Raw genomic sequence first — 15,207 nt, 5'->3', positions numbered from 1 at the left:
AATTTCATTAATTTCAAATTTTCTTTCGAAAACAAAGGTTAGATTCAGCCCAAAGCGCTCTGGTTATTAAAGTAATAAAGGAAAAGCAGGTCAGCTACCGTGATTCTCTCCCCGCCAACCCCCGAGCCCCCACCCAAAAAAACTTCTCTGCAAAACTAGCAACCTAAACGTAGTGACTGTGGGTTCGGTAGGTGAACGCGGTGCTTATGGAAAAGTCCACAAACTACACAGTCATTCCATTTAGTGAAGCGCTTTGAGACGTCTCAAAGATGTGATAAGACCCTGTATCAAATCCCAGGGTTGTTATTTATTATTCTCTCCTGGTGTCCAAATTCCATCTGGTCTTACCCTCATGATGATTATCTATGAGTTTTGGACAAGATTTGTTTTTGGGGGAAGGGGAGAAAATCCTTAAATTTAGTCTTACTTTTGTTTTGATGATGTGGGGGTAGAGAGTGGGGGAAACTGACCTTCAAATCAATGTCACATTTTCAAAGAATTGTGCAGTGGCATCTCGAATCAGTGATCTTTAATGGTAGACAGCGGCGGATTTCAGCTCACGAATGGATAATCACTCTGACTCACACAAGACACGCACACACACAAAACACACACACGAGACACACACTCACACAAAACACGCACACACACGAGACACACACTCACACAAGACACGCACACACACAAAACACACACACACACGAGACACACACTCACACAAAACACACACACACACGAGACACACACTCACACAAAACACACACACACACACACGACACACACACATACACAAAACACACACACGACACACACACACACACAAGACACACACACAGACGACACACATGCACTCAACACACGCACACACAAGACACACACGCTCACACACAAGACACGCACACAAAACACACACACACGAGACACACACTCACACACAAAACACACACACACACACAAAACACACACGACACACACACACAAAACACACACACGACACACACAAGACACACACACAGAAGACACACATACACTTAACACACAAGACACAAACACACAAGACACAAACACACAAAAGACACACACGACACACACACTCACACACAAGACCCACACACAAGACACACACACACAACACGACACACACACGATGCACATGCACACACACGACTCATGCACATAACACACGCAGACATGTATTCCAGTAAACGTAAAAACGTTATGGATGGATCAGGCTTAATGCCAGGCTAACTACACAGCACCATCATCACACGTGATTAGAAGATCGCGACTGTAACATTAGTGAGCGAGCAGATCAGGTCTCGGCAAAGCTGTCACGTGCGGGAAGAGGTTTCGGGAAAAATCCCCTTCAGCAATCTCCACCGCAGAGCTGGAGCAGGATCTTCTTATAATCACCGGAGCAGTCACCCTGGAGAGAGAGAGAGAGAGCGAGAGAGGTGTGTGAAGCAATCCGCTAAACACAAGACGCGCGCACACACACACTCACACATCCACACACACACGCTCATACACTCACACATACCCACACACACTCACACATCCACACACACACGCTCACACACTCACACATACCCACACACACACACTCACACACCCACACGCTCACACATACCCACACACACACACTCACACCCACCCCCACACACACACCCCCCCCCCCACACACAGGTGGTAGGTAAATAGAGGTGTGCGGAGTAAGGAAGCTCTTACTTTGATGAAGGAGTACAAACTTTTGCCGTACTTGGCCTTAAACTCAGAGCAGATGTCCAGCATATCAATCTCACAGCGAGACACCATCACTCTGATCAGAGTGCTGTCCTCAGTTCCAAGTCCCTGGAAACGAAAGAGCAGCGGCTTATAATAAGGATAATCCCGGCATTTGACCCAGCGCCTGATCAGGCCGTTGAGACGTCTCAAAGCGCTTCACAGGATACACTGTAAAGTGTAGTGACTCTGTACTTTGTGGGTGAAACGCGGCAGCCAATTGTGTACAGCAGCGTCCCCACAAACAGCAGTGGATACACACACACATTGAGGCGGGCTGACACACACACACACACACACACACAGAGCCGGGCTGACACACACACACTGAGCCGGGCTGACACACACACACACACTGAGCCGGGCTGACACACACACACACACACACACACACAGAGCCGGGCTGACACACACACACACACACTGAGCCGGACTGACACACACACACACACACACACACTCACTGAGCCAGACTGACACACACACACACACTGAGCCGGGCTGACACACACACACACACACACACACTGAGCCGGGCATCACTCAATCTGTCACACCCCTATTCCACAAGCTCGTACAGTAAGTGTGAAGCCTGACACAAACCCTCACGTTACAGTAAGTGTGAAAGGAGAAGCAGTCACTGACCTTCATGGAGGTGTAGAGCCTTTCAGCAAAGTAAGCAGGACGGCTTTTCATGCACTTAACTGGAAGAAAGAACAAAAGTGTTCAGAGACAGACTGAAAGATAATAATAATAATCCTTGCATTTGATCCAGCACCTTATCCTGTCTTCGAGACGTCTCAAAGTGCTTCACAGGACACAGTGGAGTGGATCGACTTATCACGTAAAGACGTGATGAGGTGCTGTATCAAATGCAAGGATTATTATTATTATTATTAATTATTATTATCATTTTATTATCACGCGAGATAATATTGTAGCTCCTCCCAGCACTGCACTGCGTCAACCTGGTCTGTGAGCTCAAACCCACAACACACCCTGACCCCAGAGAGGAAAACAACAACAACAACTTGCATTTATTCAACGTCCCGGAGCGCTTGACAGTGGCGGAGTCTGACCCTGAGCCGAGGGGGGGGGAGGGAGTGGGGAGGTCACTGTAAGCACAATCCAAAAATGGAGGTCTTTAAGCAGGAATTTGAAAGTGGGGAGGAAGGGGGCGAGGCGGAGGGATTGAGGGAGAGAGTGACAGAGTTTTGGGGTGTAGTGGCTGAAGACACGGCAACTGATGATGGAGTGGAGGGGACGAGGGACGAGGGACGAGCAGGAGGCAGTGGAGTGGGGGGGAAGGAGGCTGGAGAGGTAGGGAAGGAGGTGTGAGGGCAGGAAGGGATTTGGAAGTGAGTGAGAGGATCTTGAAGTCGATCGAGAGCAGGAGAGACAGAGACAACTGGAAGGGAAGAGAGGGAGACAGGAAAGGAGGGCGGGAGGGCGGGCGGGAGGGAGGGAGAGACTAACCGATGGCCAGCAAAGAATCCTCGAGGCTGCCTGACATTTCGGACTTGATGCTGCTCTCGATGTCCTTCTTGGCTATTTTCTTGTACTCGTCAAACACTGAGGAGACAAGGAAGAGATGATTAGTTTCCACACCGGCGGCTGTGAGCAAAGTCCAGAGAGAAAAGGCAATTTATCCAACACCTGCACTGCTCACTGCAGAGGTGATAGCTCAGCGCTGACAGCCTCCCCTCGCAGGCAAGAGGACCTGGGCTCAGGGTGCAACATCCTTACTGCACACACAGACACACACACACCACACAGACACACAGACAGACAGACACCCACACACAGACAGACACACACCCACACACGCACGCCTCTGTTTACCAGCAGTCACCGGTTGTTAGTTGATTGGCCGATCGCTTTCCGGGGATAATAATCTTCAAAAAAATAAATTGTTCACTCAACCCACGGCTGTTTGTGGGGACGCTGCTATTTGCAATTGGCTGCCGCGTTTCGTCCACACAACACACAGTCACTACACTTTGCAGTGTATCCTGTGAAGCGCTTTGAGACGTCTCGAAGACGTGATGAGGCACTGTGTAAAATGCGGGGATTATTATTGTGGCTGTAGCTATTATTACTGTTGTTCGCTTACCCTGGTTCAGGTGGGCCGGGTTTCTAGTGCAAAGAATAGAGAGAAACGCGACTTCGTCGGTTCCCCACTGCTTCTCCCCGGCCTGGTACAGCGTCTGAACCCAACAACAACAACAACAAGATTACATTTGTATAGCACCGGGAGGGGAAATACGGAGCCGGAGCCAGTCGAGCGGAAGCAGCGGGTAGAGGAGTGGGTGTGGGGGTTGGGGCGCAGGAGGAAGCAGGTCCGAGAGGTAGGGAGAGGACTCACCTTGGCATCGTCTTTGACCTGATCCATTGACACGCTGTTGCTTTCATCCCGGTTCCCCTGAGAGCAACACAGAGACACTCGATACAATCAAACACCAACAGCTTGTGTTTATATCGTGCCCCGTGTGGGGTAGCGTTCCTGGGGTGCTGGACAGTGGCGGAGTCTGGCCCCAAGCCGGGATTGGGGGGGGGGGAGATGGAGGGGGGACATGGTCGTAATCAGAAAGGGAAGGTCTTTAGTCAGGATGTGAAAGTGGGGAGGGAGAGGAGGGGGAAAGGCGGAGGGATTGAGGGAAGAGAGTGACTGAGTTTCGGGGCGTAGTGGCTGAAGGCAGGGCCACCGATGGTGGAGCGGAGGGAGAACGAGGGAGGCTGGAGCCAGTCGAGCAGAGGCAGCGAGTGAGGGAAATGGGGGTAAGCAGGTTGGAGAGGAAGGGAGGGAGGGAGGGAGGGAGGGAGGGAGAGGGAGAGAGAGGGAGGGATTTGAAACGAGTGAGAGGATCTTGAAATCGATGCGTTCAATAATTGGGAGCCAGTGGGAGCCTGGCGAGGCTCGGGGTACCCACCCACACACACACACACACACAACACAGCCAAACCCCTCACCCACAATTCATCACCTCCCACCCTCCTCACCGCTCTGCCCAGGCTCCACTATTCACGAAATCCAACCAGTTCCAAACTCCACCACCCATCTCCTTACACTGGAAATAGGTATATAATTCTCTCTCTCCCTCTCCCTGGAGGGACCCGTACTGCTTACTTAATTCTGGAGAGTATTGGGCGCAGGTTGGCGTGAGCCAAGGCTTTGTGGGGGGGTGGGGAGGAGCCCAGAATGTGTGTTGGTGTAACTACAGGAGTCTAACCAGCTAAACCCACAGCTTGCCATTAATATTGCTCTCGTTGTCAGGTTACCATCTGAATGTGGATCAGTTAATGAGACAATGAGGTACTTACAGTTGACAGAGAGACCAACACTCTCTTAAACATTTGAGATGTGTCTCCGCTGATGTCATCCTCAAGACTCTTGCCAAACTCTAGGAACAACAACAGCAACAACAACTTGGGTTTATATAGCGCCGTAATCATGTCTTTGAGACGTCTCAAAGCGCTTCAGGGACTCTAATGTAAAGCGTAGTGACTGGGTGTTTTGTGGGCGAAACGTAGCAGTCAATTACGCCCAGCGACGTCCCCACAAACAGTCGTCAACCACATTATTATTATTATTTTTTTATTCTATTTTAAATGCTGTCCGTACCTTTCTTATACACAGCGACAACCTCCTGGACCTCTCTGTTCTTCCTTGATGCCAGGATTTCAATCAAACAGCCTTCGTCCGTGCCAGCGCCCTGCACAGAGACCACCGGTCACTCACCAATAACAACAACTTGCATTTACACAGCGCCCCTCACACAGGGCAGCGTCCCAGAGCGCTTAACAGTGATTCTCACTCAGACACTCTGTCTCTGACTACAGTAATAATATAATAATAATCCTTGCATTTGACACAGCACCTTATCATGTCTTTGAGACGTCTCAAAGCGCTTCACATACTATACTGTAAAGTGTAGTGACTGTATATTTTGTGGGTGGAATGGGGCAGCCAATTGTGCGCAGCAGCGTCCCACAAACAGTCGAGGATTGAGTGACCAATTTATTATTATTTATTATTTTGAAGGGATTATTACCCCCAGAAAAGCGATCCACCAATCGACTAACAAGTGGGTTCCCAATTAAGGCTAAGTAATCAGAGGCATATATGTGTGTGTGTGTGTGTGTGTGGGGGAGGGGGCGCTGTGTGTGTGTGTGTGAGGAGTAAGGAAACTAAGGTTTTGCCCTGACCTGACCCACCCGGGAATCGAACCCGGGTCCTCTCGCTTGTGAGGCGAGGGCTGTAACCCCTGAGCTACAGGACTCCTCAGTGAGGCACTAAAACCAACCTTGATTGAGTTTCTCAGCTGGTGAGCATCATACAGAGCAGGAGTCATCATCATTCCGACAACCACGGTCTCGAAATTCCCGGAGAGCTCCGACTTCAAGTCTGAAACCAGGTCCTAATCCAAAATGGCGGGTGGGGAGGGAGGGAAACCAACACATTAGTGCCCGGTTACAAACTTATAACAATAATAATAATCCCTGCATCTGATACAGCGCCTTATTACATCTTCGAGATGTCTCGAAGCGCTTCACAGGATACAACAACAGAACAACCAAATGACATCTATAGAGCGCCTTTCACGTCAGGAAGACGTCCCAGTGTTGGGGCCCGAGCATGGGGGGAGAGGGGGAGGGGGGAGGGGTGCTTTAGGGGTGAGGGAAGCCAGAGAGGTGGGAGGGAGACCAAAGGCACGATCGAAGAGAAGGGTCTTGAGACGGTCTTGAGGGAGGCAAAGGAGGAAGTGAGGCGAAGGGACCGTGGGATGGAGTTCCAGAGTGTGGGGGCAGAGAGGCTTAAAGCCCGGACACCGATGGGCGGGAGACATGGAGCAGACCAGAGCCCACTGAACGGAGGGAGCGGGCAGGTTGGTAGGGAGTCAGCAGGTCAGAGAGGTAGGAGGGGGCGAGGCCATGGATGGCCTTAAAGGTGAGGACGAGGATCTTGAACTCGATCCTTTGGGGGATGGGGAGCCAGTGGGGTCGGGCGAGGGTGGGAGTGATGGGGTCAGGCGAGGGTGGGAGTGATGGGTCGGGCGAGGGTGGGAGTGATGGGGTCGGGCGAGGGTGGGAGTGATGGGGTCGGGCGAGGGTGGGAGTGATGGGGTCGGGCGAGGGTGGGAGTGATGGGGTCGGGCGAGGGTGGGAGTGATGGGGTCGGGCGAGGGTGGGAGTGATGGGGTCGGGCGAGGGTGGGAGTGATGGGGTCGGGCGAGGGTGGGAGTGATGGGGTCGGGCGAGGGTGGGAGTGATGGGGTCGGGCGAGGGTGGGGGTGATGGGGTCGGGGAGGGTGGGAGTGATGGGGTCGGGCGAGGATGGGAGTGATGGGGTCGGGCGAGTGTGGCCGTGAGGAATTTTGGGTGATCTGCAGGTTGTGAAGGGAAGAGGTGGGAAGGCCGATGAGGAGGGAGTTCCTGTAATTGAGCCTTGAGGTGACGATTGTGTGGGTGAGGGTTTGGGGGCCTGAGGGGTGAGGCAGTGGCGGAGTCTGGCAATGCTGTGGAGGTGGTGGTAGGCAGTGCCGGTCATGGTGCAGATGTGGGGGAGAAAGGACAGTTCAGGCTGTAAAGTGTAGTGACTGTGTTGTGTTGTGGGTGAAATGCGGCAGCCAATTGCACACAGCAGTGTCCCCACAAACAGTTGTGGATTGAGTGACCAATTTTTTTTTTGGAAAGGATTATTATGTCTGGAAAAGCGATCCACCAGCAAACTGACAACCGGGTTCCTGACTGCTGGTAAACAGGCGTGTGTCTGTGTGTGTGGGGTGGGGGGGGGGGGGGGGAGTAAGGAAACTTGCCCAACGTTTCACCCTGACCTGACCCGCCCGGGAATCGAACCCGGGTCCTCTCGCTTGTGAGGTGAGGGCTCTAACCCCTGAGCTACAGGCGAGGGCTCTAACCCCTGAGCTACAGGTGAGGGCTCTAACCCCTGAGCTACAGGTGAGGGCTCTAACCCCTGAGCTACAGGTGAGGGCTCTAACCCCTGAGCTACAGGTGAGGGCTCTTACCCCTGAGCTACAGGTGAGGGCTCTAACCCCTGAGCTACAGTGAGGGCTCTAACCCTGAGCTACAGGTGAGGGCTCTAACCCCTGAGCTACAGGTGAGGGCTCTAACCCCTGAGCTACAGGTGAGGGCTCTAACCCCTGAGCTACAGGTGAGGGCTCTAACCCCTGAGCTACAGGTGAGGGCTCTAACCCCTGAGCATTATGAGTTGAACTCTACACTGTGAAGCCCAGCTATTGAGAATGTCAACCAAAATGCAAACCATTCCAACCTATTCTCTGCTCTCTCTTTCTCGCTCTCTCTCCTGTCTGTCTCCCATCGTGTCTGCGCTGGTGCTCGAGGCTTGAGGGGCTGAATGGCCTCCCCCTGTTCCTGTTCCCCCCACCTCCCACAGTTGGCACACGCACCCTGCCGTACGCAGTCTTGAAGCTCTGAAGGATCTGCTGCCTCTGTGCGACAGTGCGATTGGCCAGGATCTCAATGATGGCATCTTCATCAGTGCCTGAGAGGAGAAGACAGGCTCACAACAACAACAACAACAACAGCAACTTGCATTCACACTGCGCCCCTCATGTTGTCTAGTGTCCCAGAGAGCTTGACAGTGGCGGAGTCTGACCCTGAGCCACGGGGGAGAGGGAGGGAGGGGGAGGTGACCGTAAGCACGATCAGAAAGGAAGGTCTTTATCTGGGGGGGAGTGTTGGGCCAGGACACCGTGTGTGTGAGAGAGAGAGGGAGAGAGAGCAAGGGAGAAACTTCCTTCTCTTTTCCAGGCAGCACCATGGGGGAGATCTTTGACGTCCGCCTGAACAGGGCACAGACGGGGGCGCGTGAGTGAGATTTAACCTCTCATCTGAAGGACGGCATCTCTCTCTCTCTCTCTCTCTCCCACCCCAGCGCTGCACTAGAGCCTAAACCTGGACCGTGACCCTGGACGTGGGGGTTCGAACCCACATCCTACTGACTCAGACGCGAGAGAGAGAGAGAGCGCCACATGCTGACAAGGCGGCTAAATGGAGGGAGATTTGGTTGTGTTTCTCACCGATCCCTTTCATGGCTTTCCTCAGTTTGGCAGCATCGTCCTGAGCGTTGAAGGAGGGGAATTCTCTCACGGTGCCTCGGGAACCCACCTGCAAACAACAACAACAACATGTGTTTACACGGCACCCCCTCAGCGTCCCACAGCACTTGACAGGGAGGGAGGGGGTGACTGTAGGCACTGGTCGAAGAGGAAGGCGTGACCTGAAGATGGGGAAGGAAGGGGGCGAGGAGGAGGGAGGGAGAGAGGGACAGAGCCACAGAGTTTTGGGGAGTAGTGGTTGAAAGTGCGGTATATGTGTGTGTGCGTTTGTGTGATGCGTGTGAAAGCACGTGCATGAGAGTCAGTGCGCGTGTGAGAGAGTGAGCTCGTGACTGTGGTATGCGGATGTGTGTGTGGTGTGTGTGTGTGAGAGTGAGTGTGTCTGCATGTGAGAGTGTGCACGCGTGTGTGTGAGTAGCGTGCGTATGTGTGGTGTGTGTGAGAGTGAGCGTGTGTGCATGTGAGAGTGAGCACACGTGTATGGTGGGTGTGAGAATGAGCGTATGTGTGTGAGAGTGAGCACACGTGTGTGTGATGTGTGTGAGAGAGTAAACGCATGTGTGATGTGTATGTGTGAGAGTGAGCGTGTGTGTGTTGTGTGTGTGTGAGTGAGCGTGTGTGTGTTATGTGTGTGAGAGTGAGCGTGTGTGTGGTGTGTGTGTGTGAGAGTGAGCGCACGTGTGTGTGGTGTGTGTGTGAGAGTGAGTGCGTGTGTGGTGTGTGTGAGTGAGCGTGTGTGCGGTGTGTCTGTGCGGTGTGTGTGTGTGAGACTGAGCGTGCCTGTGGTGTGTGTGAGTGAGCGTGTGTGTGGTGTGTGTGAGAGTGAGTGTGCGTGTGTGTGTGAGAGTGAGCCCGCGCGTGTGTGTTTGTGTGTGAATGAGTGTGCGTGTGTGAGTGAGTGCGTGTGTGTGTGAGTGAGCGTGTGTGTGAGTGAGCGTGCATGTGGTGTGTGTGTGTGAGTGAGCGCGTGTGCGTGTGTGGTGTGTGTGAGACTGAATGTGCGTGTGGTGTGTGTGTGAGTGAGCGTGTGTGTGTGAGAGTGAGTGTGTGCATGTGGTGTGAGTGTGTGAGTGAGCGTGTGGTGTGTGTGTGTGAGTGAGCGTGTGTGTGTGTGAGAGTGAGTGTGTGGTGTGAGTGTGAGTGAGCGTGTGGTGTGCGTGTAGCGTGTGGTGTGTGTGTAGCGTGTGGTGTGTGTGTAGCGTGTGGTGTGTGTGTAGCGTGTGGTGTGTGTGTAGCGTGTGGTGTGTGTGAGTGAGCGTGTGGTGTGTGTGTGTGAGAGAGAGAGACACAGAGGGAACAATGAATTAAGTGACTGTTGGACGGAAGCCAATGGTACAGTCAAACCAATCCCCAAACCATCTGTGTGTAACTTTTGTTGCCGCATTTGCCTATAAAACCCACTCACTCCCACTCCAAGTCCTGTAACTCAGTGGTTAGAGCACTCGCTTTGCAAGTGAGAGACCAGAGTTCAATTCCAGGCAGAGGGCGAAACCTTGGGCAAGTTTCCTTACCCCACACAGAGCCTAATAATAATCCTCCAAAATAAAACAATAATAAATTGGTCATTTTCAATCCACGACTGTTTGTGGGACATTGCTGTGCGCAATTGGCTGCCGCGTTCGCCCACAAATATACAGTCAATTCACTTTACAGTCTATTCTGTGAAGCGCTTTGGGACGTCCTCCCGACGTGAAAAGCGCTATATCAAATGCAAGGATTATTATTATTATTATAAACAACAACACAGCGCCCGCCAACCAGGGCAGGGACTCGGGGCACTAACTAATGATGGAGCCTGACGTAGGGAGCGAGGAGATGATCATAAGCACAGTGGGTGAGGAAGGGGGAGGAAAGGGGCCAAGGCGGAGGGATTGGAGGAGAGAGTTCCAGAGTCTTGGGGGTGCAGTGACTGAAAGCGCAGCCCCCGATGGCAGAGTGGGGGGGTGGGGGGGCACAAGGGAGGGAGGGAGAGAGGGGGGCAGGTGGTGGAGAGGGGGAGTGAGCAGGTCAGAGGGGTAGGGGAGGTGCCAGGGAAGGACCTTGTGGAAGGAATGTGTCAGGATTACTCAGTGCCACTCCGCCCCCCGGGTCTGCCATCTGGTGACTCAGGGTCACGAGACATCAAAAGCTCCTCTGCTGCATAAACACAAGCGGATTCACACAGCAAAGCAAAGCTCCACCCTCTGGTGTGTGAACCGTGAAAGGCTGTGCCCACACCGGTGCCCACTTCCCCCCCAGCGGAACCTCGCAGGGAAAATCGCTGTAATGTAGGCAAACAAGGCGGGCAGCTTGTGCGCAAAGCGAACATCCCCAACCGCGAAGCCAGCGAGTGATCGTATCGGGGGGGGAAACGCAGGGCACAAGGGACAAGCAGGAGGCGGGAGCCAGACAAGCAGAGGCAGCGGGCTGTGGGGGTAACAGGTGGGAGAAGTATGGAGGTGCCTCAGACAGGAGTGAGACCCCCCCACCCCCACTGCTTACCCCCCCACTCACTGCTTACCCCCCCACCCCTGTGCCGTGAAGAGTTAAATTGGTTCAGAGCAAGAAGCAGATTTCTCCCAGCTGTAGCTCTGCAGTTGGTTGTTGGTGTAAGGAACGCTCCGGCTTTGTCTTAGTTACAATCAGCTGATAGTCCCATTGCGGAGCCAGCTCCCAGCCTGTCTAAACCAACCCCAAACCCACCCGCAGGTGGGGGACCACATGCAGATTTACACAGGCCCAGCTCAGTGTGTGCGCGTCCGTGTGTGCGAGACCGGCTCAGTGTGTGTGACTGACTGGACCGGGAGTGGGGAGGGGGGGAGAGGCTGATAAGAGGGTCGGTAACCTCAGGACTTACTGCGGCCATGATATCTTTACGCGAAGATCTTCCTGTAAAGAGAAAGAGACACAGAGAGCTCAGCGATGTCCAATTATCATCCTCAGAATAACATTCACCCAATTGCTCTCTGATTACTGACAGCCACAGCCTAGAATCCTGCACCTCTGTATTTGATACAGTGCCTTATCACGTCTTCGAGACATCTCAAAGCGCTTCACAGGATACACTGTAAAGTGTAGTGACTGTAAATTTTGTGGGCAACGCAGCAGCCAATTGCACACAGCAGCATCTCCACAATGACCACATTAGTCTTATAACCTCTCATTGTTTGGGTTCCTGCAGCAGATCAGAGGAGCTGAACATACACGAGTTGTCAGTCATTCCTACAACACCAGGGCATAATCAACTGGGTGTTGTCACTCATTAAACATCACAATAAACAGACTGCAGCCTTACCAAGCACCAGCACAGAGAGAGAGAGAGAGCAGGGAATGGGGTTAGAGTAGAGAGCTCCAGTGGGGGAGCGACCCCCAACACAGACACGATGGGGAGAGAGAGAGAGAGAGCAAGGAATGGGGTTAGGAGAGCTCCAGTGGGGGAGCGACCCCCAGCACAGACACGATGGGGGAAGAGAGAGAGAGCAGGGAATGGGGTTAGAGTAGAGAGCTCCAGTGGGGGAGCGAGCACCAGCACAGACACGATGGGGAGAGAGAGAGAGCAGGGAATGGGGTTAGAGAGCTCCAGTGGGGGAGTGAGCCCCAGCACAGACACGATGGGGGGAGAGAGAGAACAGTGAATGGGGTTAGAGTAGAGCTCTCCAGTGGGGGAGCGACCCCCAGCACAGACACGATGGGGGGAGAGAGAGAGAGAGAGAGAGAGAGAGCAGGGAATGGGGTTAGAGTAGAGAGCTCCAGTGGGGGAGCGACCCCCAGCACAGACACGATGGGGAGAGAGAGAGAGAGAAGAGAGAGCAGGGAATGGAGTTAGAGAGCTCCAGTAGTCTGTGAGCTCAGAGTCCCTGATGTGGGAAGGGAGGGGGAGAAAGAGGGGCTCCAACCCACAACCTTTTAAGGCACAACCTCACTGAGGGGAGCTTCAGACGAGAGAAAAATAGGTCTAACAGGATATGTGAGGAGCGAGGCAGGGTGGCACTGGAGTTTAGCGCAGGAACTAGTCCGACCGGGATAGCAGCAACTCTCCCAGAGTCTGGCTGGAGCCCAACAAAGCTCTGCCCCCCCCCACCCCCTCCCCGGCCACCGAGCAAACACAGCAACTCACCTTCTAACCCTGCACTTTGACAATTTCTCAATCATTCTCCCTCCGTTCCCCCCCACCCCAACCCACACAAACACACACAACACACACTCACCCCTCACCACACACTCCAAACACTCCGCACACACAATCACCACACACACATACATTCTACACACACACAGTCCACACACTGTCCACACTCTCCACACACACACTCTCCACACACACACTCTCCACACACACTCCCCCAAGTCCCTTTAACAAAACGCCTTTGGCTCTCTTCCACAAAATGTACAGTTTCTCCGCTTTACAGTGTATTCTGTGAAGCGCTTTGAGACGTCTCAACGACGTGATAAGGCGCTGTATCAGATGCAAGGCTTATTATTATTATTATTACTCCCCCATCCAAAAAAACCATCCTCTCTGTGACACATAAAAGACTGAAATAGACAAAAAATTGCAGTAGGAAGTTTAGAGAGAAAGTTTGAGTGAGTCAGAGAGAGTGAAGTGAGTCAGTCTCAGTGAGTGAATGAGTGAGTGAGTGAGAAACAGTGTTGGTGAGTGAGTGAGTGAGTGAGTGAGTGAGTGAGTAAGTGAGACGGTCAGAAAGTGAGGGAGAGATACTCAGAGATTGAGTGAAAGTCAGAGAGTGAGTGAATCAGAATGAGTGAGTGTGAGAGAGAGCATTGCTTGCAAGTATATCTCACCGAGTGAAGTTGGTTCCTGTTTGACAGGAGGTTAGAGGAGGACAGAGTGAAGCTGTTGTAAGTTGCTCTCACACTCGGAGAGGGAGATTATCAATAGCCTCTCACAGCCTCTCAGTTCCTCTTTCTCATACTCCCTCCTCCCTCCTCCCCTCTCGCACCCACACACCAATCCCTGCCCAGAAAATCACTCAGACAGACTGAAAGGAAAGATCACTGACTCACAGAGCCAACTCTCCCTCTCTCCTCCCTCCCTGTGACAATCCTTCCATTGAAAGCTGAAATGTAGACTTGTTGTGAAGTGTAGTGACTGTGTGTTTTGTGGGCGAAACGTGGCCGCCGATTTGCCACACAACCACATCCCCGCATACAAACGTTTTTAAGCAAGCGAGCCATTGTATCTGGAAGGGATTGGGGCAGAAGGAGAGTTGGGGCTCGATCCCACAATCTCCTGAGCCCTGAGGCAAGAGGCTGAACCTGGGGCGGGATTGAAATTTGAAGTGGATTTGGGCTTAAGGCTGAGACAATGATAAATTTGAGGCCTTTATTGAGGACCATAAAGTAAAGGTGACATGTAACTGATGGACAATCATTAATTAACGGTGTCAACCTCCAGGAGCTGCTCACACACTCCCTTTATCTGATCGAGAATCATTAACCAAACTTAAACTTACAGGACCTGAATCAGCCATTGTATTGTGTGTGTGTGAGCTCAACCCACACGCACACACACACACGCACACACACACGCACACACACACGCACACACAAACATACACACGCACACTCCCACACAAACACACGCACACTCCCACACAAACACACATGCGCACACTCACACACAAACACACACATGGACACACACAAACACACATGCACACTCACACACATGCACACACAAACACACACACACTCAAACACAAGCACACACATGCACACACACAAACACACATATTCATACACATGCACACTCACACACAAACACACACACTCACACACAAACACGCACACTCACACACAAACATACACACGCACACTCACACACAAATACACACATTCACACACACGCACACTCACACACAAACACACGCATGGACACACACAAACACACATGCACACTCACACACAAACACACACACGCACACTCACACACAAACACACACACGCACACTCACACACAAACATGCACACTCACACAAACACACACACGCACACTCACACACAAAAACGCACTCACACACAAACATACACACGCCCACTCACACACAAACATAAACACGCACACTCACACACATGTACATGTCTGTCACTCCCTCAAACATCTATCAACAAGCCCTGTAGCTCAGTGGTTAGAGCACTCGCCTCACAAATGTGAGGACCCGGGTTCGATTCCAGGGAGAAGCTCCTGTTAACCATGCAAACCAAAGCCCTAGCGGGTAGGGTGGTCCGAGCCGACCTCTCTCCCTCCATCCCTCCCTCCGCCTTGCCCCTTCCTTCCCCATCATCAGGGTTGGGATCAGGAGGAGTAGAGGACAGGGAAGGTGAC

At 52.5% G+C, this 15,207-nt stretch overlaps 1 protein-coding gene across 3 annotated transcripts; it reads right to left on the bottom strand.

Moving 5' to 3' along the window:
* Positions 1 to 515: 515 nt before the first annotated feature.
* Positions 516 to 13,838, bottom strand: anxa4 (annexin A4-like). Of its 3 annotated transcripts, NM_001292807.1 has the most exon segments (14): positions 516 to 815; positions 1,095 to 1,426; positions 1,729 to 1,851; positions 2,428 to 2,486; positions 3,259 to 3,354; positions 3,896 to 3,989; positions 4,148 to 4,204; positions 5,104 to 5,183; positions 5,405 to 5,495; positions 6,087 to 6,200; positions 8,211 to 8,305; positions 8,844 to 8,931; positions 11,719 to 11,750; positions 13,665 to 13,759. In NM_001292807.1, coding segments are annotated over 12 exon segments (966 nt in total). In that variant the 5' UTR covers positions 11,728 to 11,750; positions 13,665 to 13,759; the 3' UTR covers positions 516 to 815; positions 1,095 to 1,366.
* Positions 13,839 to 15,207: the final 1,369 nt, after the last annotated feature.

This window comes from Callorhinchus milii, unplaced genomic scaffold (genome assembly GCF_018977255.1).
Source record: "Callorhinchus milii isolate IMCB2004 unplaced genomic scaffold, IMCB_Cmil_1.0 Scaffold28, whole genome shotgun sequence".
In the NCBI taxonomy this organism is placed as follows: Eukaryota; Metazoa; Chordata; class Chondrichthyes; order Chimaeriformes; family Callorhinchidae; genus Callorhinchus; species Callorhinchus milii.
Note: the sequence above shows the minus strand (reverse complement) of the source record. Positions and strands in the feature narration are given on the sequence as shown.